The 10363-nt window shown below is 44.9% G+C and overlaps 2 protein-coding genes across 2 annotated transcripts; one reads left to right on the top strand and one right to left on the bottom strand.

Moving 5' to 3' along the window:
• Positions 1 to 2386: 2386 nt before the first annotated feature.
• Positions 2387 to 5523, top strand: LOC119298870. The gene is made up of 9 exons (XM_037576173.1): positions 2387 to 2683; positions 2788 to 2991; positions 3127 to 3262; positions 3978 to 4048; positions 4169 to 4217; positions 4354 to 4430; positions 4514 to 4599; positions 4911 to 5007; positions 5098 to 5523. The coding sequence occupies exons 1-9, from the start codon at positions 2560 to 2562 to the stop codon at positions 5202 to 5204; spliced, it is 951 nt and encodes a 316-aa protein (XP_037432070.1). The 5' UTR covers positions 2387 to 2559; the 3' UTR covers positions 5205 to 5523.
• A 70-nt stretch (positions 5524 to 5593) lies between these two features.
• LOC119298869 (cationic amino acid transporter 2, vacuolar-like) lies at positions 5594 to 10004 on the bottom strand. Its single transcript, XM_037576172.1, has 13 exons — positions 9697 to 10004; positions 8648 to 8849; positions 8466 to 8550; positions 8238 to 8378; positions 8026 to 8144; positions 7856 to 7952; positions 7575 to 7747; positions 7254 to 7479; positions 6861 to 7113; positions 6649 to 6757; positions 6439 to 6551; positions 6267 to 6342; positions 5594 to 6146 (listed from the first exon to the last, which is right to left on the bottom strand). Exons 1-13 carry the CDS (start codon positions 9845 to 9847, stop codon positions 5984 to 5986), a joined length of 1908 nt encoding a protein of 635 aa, XP_037432069.1. The 5' UTR covers positions 9848 to 10004; the 3' UTR covers positions 5594 to 5983.
• Between the last annotated feature and the right edge of the window lie 359 nt (positions 10005 to 10363).

Raw genomic sequence — 10363 nt, 5'->3', positions numbered from 1 at the left:
CATGTAAACACTCATTTGCTAACCAATTATCTTGTCTTAAATTGGAGGGGGGGGGGGTCCCTGTTGTTTGTAAGAACTAAATAATAACCCGCACGTTGTTGCGAATTGATTCATGCATATTTCGATGAAGTTGAAACATAAATATTTGATTGTCGTATAGTTGTATAAATGCAAAATATTTATGAAATATAAGCAATGTAATAGTTTTCACATCCATGGTTGCAATGTTGTGGTGTACCGTTTTCCATGAATGGTAGCATGCTGATGTGTCCCCTTTTACATGCATGAAATGAATGTATATTGACATGGCATAGCTGCATGTTATCATGTCCATCACCTCTTGTGCCTAAAAAAATATGCTCATAATAATTCCAATTTGAGATTTTATGCAGAGACTGCTACAAACCAACATTCACGACCTAGATTAACACATGATGAAAACCTATAATAAATGAAAAAGATGCCACCAAACTAACCTAGGATTCTAAATTTCTAACATCTCATCAAGAAGACTTGAAATATATCCACAACATCAGGAGCATTAGCAGACATGATTGATCTCTCAAAACAACTAATGGTCAACCAAACCCACACCCTCATTAAACAATGTCTTCAGACTTTTTGATGGTGTTATCCACTGCACTAGAGGCCTAAAGAAAAACAATTAAGCATGTGAACAATATAACTATCTACCGTGGTGGAAAATAATGTGGACAATGTTGTACCTTCTTTACTATGTCAAGCATACCACGATTACCGATCAAATGCGATCTTATATGGCCATCTTGTTGAACTTCAGTTTAGTGATTAAAATCCTCCATCTCCTGTGGTCAAATAAGTCTTCATTGCCCACCCATTGGAATACTGAGGTTTTCAATTACCAAGGTTTCGAAAAAAAGTGTTGCCTAACTAATGCAACTATAATTACGGTGTTGTGTGTAAATTTGAATGGTGGGGAAACTAAAATTATCGAATGACATGTGGCCAGTGCTATTGCCATATTTTCGTCATCCTTGTGATCCATATTATAGTGGCGAATGATTTTTGGAGGCTAATCCACGTGATGGTTATAGGACCACTTTTCCATTTTGCGAAAAGAGGGTAATCTTTGTCTTTGGTGCCTGGTTCAGTGGCGGGTGGTGGTGGCTTGGACATCCAATGGTGAGGCGGTACTTGACGACCCAGAATGGTTTCTTGTTCAATTTAGGGTCTTTTTGTGAAAAAATCAAGCACTTTTTTGAGTTGTATCTTTTGTCTTGAACTAGAAAGTTGCATGTATGTTGGAGCAGACGCATAAATATTATAGTAGTTTAGTTCATGATTTACCTGTCTAGATTAATATGATTGTGTAAAAAAATTATTTGGTAAACAGGTAAACACTCATTTGCTTACAAATTATCTTGTCTTAAATTGGGGGCCAGGTGAGGTCCCTGATGTTTGTAAGAACTAGATAATATCCACACGTGTTGCAGAATTGTTTCCTACATATTTTTGATGAAGTTCAAACATAAATATTTGATTGTTATATAGTTATATAAATTCAAAAATATTTATGAAATATAAGTGTAATAGCTTTCACATCCATGGTTGCATGTTGCGGTGTGCCTTTTTCTGTGTATGGTAGCATGTTGATGTGGCCCCTTTCACATGCATCAATGGATGTTGACGTGGCATAGCTCCACGTTATCATGTCCATCACAACTTGTGCCTAAAAAAATATGCTCATCATAATTCCAATTGGAGATTTTGTGCAGAGACTGCTACAAACCAGCATTCACGGCCTAGATTAGCACGTGATGAAAACCTAAGATAAATGAAAAAGATGTCACCAAACTAACCTAGGATTCTAAATTTCTAACATCTTGTCAAGAAGACTTGAAATATATCCACAACATCCGGAGCACACGATTGATCTCTCTAAAAAAATGGTTAACCGAACCCACTCCCTCATTCAAAAATGTCTTCAGGCTTTTTGATGGTGTTATCCACTGCACTGGAGGCCTAAACAAAAACAATTAAATATGTGAATAATATAACTATCTACCTTGGTGAGAAATAATGTGGACTGCGTTGTACCTTCTTTACTATGTCAAGCATACCATGATTACCGATCAAATGCGATCTTATATGGCCATCTTGTTAAACTTTAGTTATTAAAATCCTCCTTCTCATGGGGTGAAGGCATTAACTTCTATGGACACATGTATCTCTTAGGAGCTGATAGAGTAAACTAGACCCAACAATGCTTTGAGGTTCGTACGGTCCAGAAATCAAATGCAGTCCAGACAACCAAACATGACAAATTTACGCCGGACCCTAGTTGGGCTGGATGCAGCTTAACAAAACAGGCCCATATGAGGGATATCTCGGGCACCCATTGGGCAGTGGTGATGCATTGATATCTCTGAGTACATCCTTGGGCTGCGTTTGGCTGAAATTCACTTCCCCGCCGTCCGCACTGAAATTCGAACTCGCCAGAGACAGAAAGAAAGAAAGAGAGGAACCATCCCCAATTCCCCCCTCCTCCCGCCCCCCCAACTCCGGCGACCCGCCGCCGCGATGCAGCGCGGCATGGACGCGTCGATCTCGGCGCTGTGCGGCTCCCTCTCCGACGTGCTCACCCACGCCGACGACTCCTCCCGCGCGCTCTCCGACGCCCTCTCCCGCCGCGCCATCCCCCTCGGTACCGCATCTGACCTCGCCGCCCTCCCCCCGCTAGGGTTTCGCCACCCAGCGCTTTTCCTTCCTGCCTGCTAACGGAGGACGTGTGCGCGTGTTCCCTCGCAGAGTCGGCGACGAACGCGTTCCTGCAGGGGCTGGACCGGCGGGTGGAGGCCGCGGGCGCCGACCTGGCGCGCCTCGAGTCCATGGCCTTCGGCACCGTCTCCGTCGAGGAGCTCCTCGGCCATTTCCGCGAGACGCTCAACATCGTCTCCCGCCACGCCGACGCCGTCGAGTCCCGCCTCGTCTCCTTCGGCTACGTCGCCCCCGGTGAGTCCCATCCCGCGTGTACCCACCCACTTCAGGCATTCAGGCGGGAACCCACTGGTGACGCCACTTTGAAGCTCTGCCCTGCAGTGTTCGTCTTGTTTTGTTGAGGGTCATGGGGTTCTCTTGTTGGTGCAGAAGTGGAGGACGAGGTGGAAGAGGAGGAGGAAGGTGGAGACTTGGGGGACCTTGATGTCCCCGGGAATGGGCTCTTGGGAGGGTCAAGCTCGGTCCTCAGGTCTGCCCGGAAGCACTTCGACGACGACGATGAACTGTATCCTTCCGTTACTAAGGCATTTTCAGAGAAATGCATTTTTTTATTGTGTTGGGTATGATCTATGACCGGGCACATAACAATTCGAGATGCATAGGCTCTAAATACGAGATACTCCCTCCGTTCCAAAATAGATGACTCAACTTTGTACTATCTTTAATACAAAGTTAGTACAAAGTTGGGTCATCTATTTTGGAACGGAGGGAGTATCATCTTGCACCTAGTTGGCTAGCTGTAAGGGTTTACAATTGCAGCATCGTCAGTGAAGTCAGAATTTGAAGATTTATAAGCATTAGGAGTTGAACCATACTTATTCTGCCCCTGTTATTAGCTGTTAACCTTTACTACTAATTTTTCCTGCTAAATGTGTAAATCTCCCTAATATCATGCTGTCATACAATCATTTGGGACAAGCAAACATTGGAGATTATGATTGGTTGGGTTGTTGGGGATTCGTTATACTGGATAAGCTTAACAATTTGCATGCACCAAGTCTGAACCTTGATCTTTAATTAACAATGGGCTTCTGTTTTTTGGAAACATAGTAGGCACTCCTTTATTTAGAGGGTGTTAGCTTGGTGTAGGTCGGGTACAGATTACTCTGATACCAGGAGATCCGTTGTACTTCATTGCACTATTCAGCATCGAATCATTCTTTTGTGTTTCTGTGCGATTGAGATACAGAGTATTGAGTTCTTTCTTGACTGCATGTAAGATTTGAGGATTCCATGTCACTAAAGAATTTTGGGATTTCTGATGCTTGTCTAGCTACTCTGTCCTCTCAAGGTACGGAACACTTGCAATGCATCTTCCTAAATCAACTGTTTAGATGCATTATACATATTAGTATTTTTTACTGCAAGTCCTAAATCGAATAGAGATAATAATTTCTTTCGGATTTCGCAGATATTGATTTTTCTGCAAGCCCAAAGATGCCTGACAGAAAACCTGGAAGATAACTCAACGGAATACAGACATATACTGTATGAGATATCTATTGCAACGTCCTTTTCAGGCTGTTTTTTTTGTTCTCCACAGTTCTTTACTTGTTTTATCTTCATTGAAAATCACCTTGTGTTTATACCGTTCAGTGTTGATGATGACCAAAAGATCTTGGAGGAAGCTGAAGAACCCACACCTCCCCAAATTGAAACATATGAGCAAGATGGTCAGCAGAGTGTATCTTTTATGTTTAGAAGATATATTAAATGCTTGCTTTCTATGACTGACATCTCTGTTGAATCTGTGAAGACAATGCTTTCCAAGGAATGATAAGGGCGTCGAAGGAGGAGTACGATAAACTTCCTCCTTACATGAAGACTCTTGCATCATGGGAGGTCTGACTTCTTTCTTAAAAAACTAATCGGGAATGCTTCTCATAGGACTCTATGCACGTTGTCTATTTTGTAGTGGCAACAAGTTACAGCACAGTCCGTGTAATTCAGACATGTTACTGGAGTTAATTACTAGAAGGGAGAAATCATGCAATATCTTTTCTTGCCTCTTGCCATAAACTCTTTAAAGTCTTTTCTGTTTTGGTCTCTGCATTGTAGTGGTTTCATGACGATAGTAAGTGTTATCTTAGTTATGCCACCTCAAAGCAATCTACTGCAATGCTTACCTTTTTCGCGGCTTCTCTTTTTATCAGGAATTGCATGACGCCGTTTCAAAACTAAATGCATACTTTGGTGGTGATAAGGCTCAGGGACGTTTGAATCAGGATGATGTTGCATCAATCGGCTTGGGTACGTTACAATCCCTGCCCGCAGAAATGTGAAATGCTTTTACACTAGACAAATCCCATTGACGTTTCCTTTCATGCCCTTGTCTTGTAGGGCGCAAAGGAAGATCCTACTTGTTGATCCTTCTGCGGCTGAATCAACTGGCTATGGAGACGATTGATGGCTCAATCTTCTACAACCTACGCAAGAACGACTCCTAGATGATTTTTTCAGAGAACCTGAGGAAACAGAAGGGGATATACTGATACTGCTACCATACTGTAATGCGTTGTGATGTACAGTAGTTAGTCTGGTGCACAACTTGTTCTCTCCTAAGGCATTGGCTTGGATTTGATTGCACTATTGTTTGTAGAATAGCTTGGTTTAATCTGGTGAAGAGCTTGGGTTTGATGGTTCTGGATATTCGGTTGTAATGTAGTTGATCTGGTGAGCTTGGGTTTGATGGTTGCTGTATACTCAAACATGGAGCTGCATAAGTCTTCTTTAACTGAAATAAAGTGGAAAGTGTATGATGACAAATTGTGTCCTATCTATCTGTGCAGTTGCAAAGGAGGTGCTGAATCACAATATCAGATCTTGCACGGCAAAATGAAGAACTGACGATGATTCAGGATGGCTTCCTGCTGCAATGTCACCCCAAGATGATCTCTGAAGTTTTATAAACTCCCGTACACTTAAATGAATCACCCCTTGCAATATTGCACATGTTGCAAGTCTTACACTTCTATGTATACATATTTACTATTTACATTCCTCCAATGAGGCCCATATATATGATGATGCTATATCTACAAATTGCAATTTACACAGCTTCAGAACTTGTTGAATTCTTCAGACCTCATGTCCTGCCTTGCCATGCAGGATGCAGCAGCGACAGCGGGGGAAGGTCCCTCCTATCAGGGTGGTGCTCAAGGTTTCCGTGAAATGGATCCCAGATCATGTATATAATCTCTCAAGGATGATCTGCGACAGTATCTAGCTAGGCCACAAACGCTGACGACGAGGAAGAACCGTATATCTCGTTTGCCTGAGCCAGGGAGACGTACACGACGTCCGTCAGCGAGCTGTGGGTCCGGCCGTAGAAAATGTACACAAAGACCCCCATCACCAGCCATACTCCGACCCGCATCCACGTGCCACCCCTGAATAACACACATAGGTTGGCAATGTTCAGACACATACATATGAATCTTTCCATTTTGAAAGTTTTGTTGGCAGAAGTAAACTTATCAGTGAGTGAGATCATTGTTTGAGGTACTCACCCTAGATTTATGAGCAAGTATGTGTTTATGAGGATGCACATCACTGGCAGCAGCGGAACAAACGGGCAGATGAATCCTGCAGAGGGAGCGGCAGAAAGGAGCTGTGGCATCAAGTTACCGATAGTCTAGTATGTATGGAGAGATGCGTGAAAATGCTGCGATGCAAGCGTACCTCCAGAGTGACCAAATGAGTGCCTTCCGTCGTCTTGGTCGATCCAGGAGAGCATTCCGAGACCAGCCAGGAGGAGCAGGCCACCAAATACGCAGAATAAGCACATCACCAGGCTGGCGTGAAACGTGAGAGATGCGTGTTAGACAGGTCAGCATTTCATTGCACAGGAAAGTTCATCATGGGAACAAGATATGCCCGGTCAATACTTACAATGGCAGGAAAGTTACAGAAGCTGAAGCCGTCAGGATTAGAACCCCTACGCATACAGATGCTATGCTGCGAGCAGCGGTTTTCCGCCGCTTTAACTCATCCAATTTGTCTGATGGGTTGACAGAGAAACCGGTTAGCCAGCTTAATAGGTAAAATGCACATACTCAGAAATGTAGACTAGACCAGGTCGAAATGCAATTTCCTGGACTTACTTGCGTATAGCTGCTTCTCAATAAGAGGGTCATTGATTGATTCTACCACGATCACATCCTTAATCTCAGACGTCCCCTGTTCATGGTTCCCATCTCCAATAGGACTCCCCACCTTTTCCTCATCACATTCTTGGCTTAAGCGGAACGACGTTTGCAGAGAGGATGGCAGGGGTACCTCATCTGGAGGAACATATCTGAGGATCAAGATGGAGACGGCGACTATGGTGAACGCGAGGAGCGTGCCTACACTGACCTGCAACCAAACTTAACTCGTTTAGCTCTATAAGCTTCGAACTTTAGTACTCGTAAAATTCTTAACTGCCTAAAATATTGTATGAAAGATTCATCAAATTTCTCAAATAACAACTATTTAGCGGTTCCTAGATCATTTACCATTCCTGCCAGTTGTGAAACATCCATGAAGAAAGCCAGAGATGCCGCACAGATGCCAGTTATGATTGTGCTCTTGACAGGAACTTGTGTCTTCTCGCTAACATCGGAGAAGAAGGATGGCAAAAGCCCATCTCTCGCCATGGCCATCAATATCCTTGGCTGTGGCAGAAGTGACCCCATCAAGGTTGAGCAGAGAGCAAGAACAGCGCCAGATGTTACAAGGTACCTAAAATAAGACAGCGCAGTAAAAAAAAAGCCTCAGCAGGAAGCACACCAATTGATGCACGGCGAAATGGAAGCACTGTCAAAAGGAGTCCTTACATCGCCCACTGCATCCCGTGCCTCGCAAAGGCGGATGAAATAGGGGTATCTGGGTCCATAGCGAAGTATGGCACCAGACCGACAATAACAACTGAAACCAGCATGTACAAGGAACAGCAAATCGTCAATGACGTGGCTATTCCCAGCGGCAGATCTCGTTGTGGATTCCTCACCTGTTGGAAATGGAAGTTTAGACAGAAGAATTCTTAATAATGCCGCCGATCCAGTGGGTGTGAAGACGTGCCATGCATGTCAATTTGGGAAATGGAGCCTGTCCTTACCTCCTCAGCGGTGCTCGCAACTGAATCAAAGCCTATGTAGGCAAAGAAAACGGTCGCTGATCCAGCAAGCATTCCATTGACCCCATATGGCAGAAATCTGCATAGAAAAGTGGTTAAGAACACTACTTACCAAATAGAGAAAACTAAATAAAAAGTAGCTTTTACATTACCCGCCAGACACCTTGTAGCCGACCCATCCTGTTTGGAAGCCAATGTAACTGCCAGCTATAATAACAAATAGCATCACACAGCAGTTCAGGACTGTCACAATTCCTTGTACGAATGTACTCTGTTACAAAGAAAAACAAAGAGTAAATATCATAGGCTATACTTCTCGAGAAAGTAGCACGAAAGGTGTTTCTGAAGTGTTGAAGCCTCTAACCTCTTTTATCCCGACGCATAACAGGGCAGTGACAAGGAAAACCAAGGCAGCAGCACAAGGATCAACAACAACATCTAGCCAAGGGAGCTCATGGCGTGCTAGAATCCATGGCAGACTATTTGGTCCTCCGAAAAATAACGCCTGAAAGCATAGACAGAGTATGTTAGAGAGAGATGGAAGGTGGAGAAACAACAACATGCTGCAGAAACAAGGGAAAATCCCACTTACTAGATTGGGAGATATGCCACGGGCAACGGCTGATCCGCCAATCGTATACTCCAGTATCAAAGCCCAGCCGATCAACCATGCAACTCTAGGTAAAGAAAATGTCAAAGAAAGCGTGAGAACATCTGATCAATTTAAAATGGCACTTCATGAACAATGTGCACTCCAACATGTCAGCAAATTACCCTTCACCAACGCAGATGTATGAGTAGTGGTAGGCGCTTCCCGCAGAAGGGCAGCGGCTAGCAAGCTCCGCGTAACAGAAAGCCGAAAGCGCAGCCGCTATTCCGGCGATCAGAAACGAGAGCGTCAGTGCCGGGCCAGAGTGCTCCCGGGCAACCGTCCCCACGAGGACGTACACTCCGGCTCCAACCGTCGAACCAACACCTGGTAGATAAATGTTCCATGAGCATTAGTATCATAACATGAAGGCTGTAATCAGTGCAATACAGAACATAGACTCTGCAGAGTGTTAAGGCAGTCTGCATTCCAGAAGCATGTAACCATTTCTACATGAAACAGAGTATACATCATCAAGGTATGTAGCAAGATTTGGTAATTGGAATCCAGAGGGAAGACCCACCCAGCCACCCACCCTACCAACACTGACACGGCAACAACCAAACAAGCACAAGAGTAGTAGCCACGGCACAAGCCTGAACTTCAGATAGTATACGTCTCAACCTTCCATGGAAAGTAGTAGTAGTATTACAAATGGATAGAATCTGCATCTTATAGTCCATTTCCTGATCAAAACATTCCTATTGAGATCTCAGACCGCGTGTAGTAATTAAACTCATCTCAAATCATGTGAAACGTTTGCTGCTCTTCAATGGAAGCTTTTACATTCTGTAGCAACAAAATTCGCTACTTACAGGTTACTACAACTCTAGTTTGTGCTCGGTATTGTATATAGACCTAACGGATTTTGGATTTGGCGGCTGTGTGAGCGTTTGACGCGAGGGGAAATGGGGAATCCAAAAGGTAAAACTCTGCAGGAAATCACACCACAGAACAAACAATCCGCCAATCCGGACTGAGGAACCACAGAACAGACAAGAGAGTAATTTCATTCACTATTACAAGCTGAAAGATCCCAAAAAGAATCCGAGGCGCCTTGAGCCACGAAGGCGAACGATTAACCGAAAAGGCAGCGTATATAATCAACAAAAATAAAGATCGTTCACGGCCACGGGAAGTCCAAGGGAAGAAAAGGGTAATGATGAGCGCGCACCGATGGCGATGAGCTGCGTGATGGAGAGCTCCTTGGCGAGCTGCTGGCCGCCGGCGGCGCGGGCCCGGTCGGAGTCCACCTGCTTCCGCCGCAGGAGCACCCGGATCCCGCCGCCGCCGCCGCCGCCCGGCGCGGCCTCCTCGAGCGCCATCGCCGGCACGGAGGAGGAGCCCCGCGATACAGCGGGAGGGGGTCGGTGCGCCGGCCGGCCGGTGCTGCTGGCTCCCGCCCCTGCTTCCCTCCTTTGCTTGAGCCGCGGGGATTCTTGGGAGGAAGAAGAGGGAGAAGAGTGTGTTTACGGGCAGGATTAGCACAGGCGCAAGACGGGAGCAGAGTGGAGCCTTTTCGTTGGCTTTTATCGTGAGGCGTGCCGCTGTCTGAATCGTCAAAAAGATTAAAAATAATCTAGAAACTGTAGGAGCAGTAGTATACTCTATGTATACGTACGTACGTGGCATGGAGTATATGGAATAAAGTTTGGTCTGTTTGATACGCCAACAGGAGTGTGCAATTTATCTCGAGACTATGAAGGGTTGAAGAGGTCATAGTCATAAAACTCCACGTCGCCCCAACGATAAATTTCAACGGGTTTTATTGCAGGGGCAGAGCGGCGGGTTATATTGCATGGGGCAGAGCGGGCTGACGATTCATAGACCGTAGATCCCTT

Source organism: Triticum dicoccoides, chromosome 5A, assembly GCF_002162155.2.
Source record: "Triticum dicoccoides isolate Atlit2015 ecotype Zavitan chromosome 5A, WEW_v2.0, whole genome shotgun sequence".
Classification (NCBI taxonomy): Eukaryota; Viridiplantae; Streptophyta; class Magnoliopsida; order Poales; family Poaceae; genus Triticum; species Triticum dicoccoides.
The sequence above is the reverse complement of the archived record's forward strand: the minus strand, read 5'-3'. Positions and strand labels throughout refer to the sequence as shown.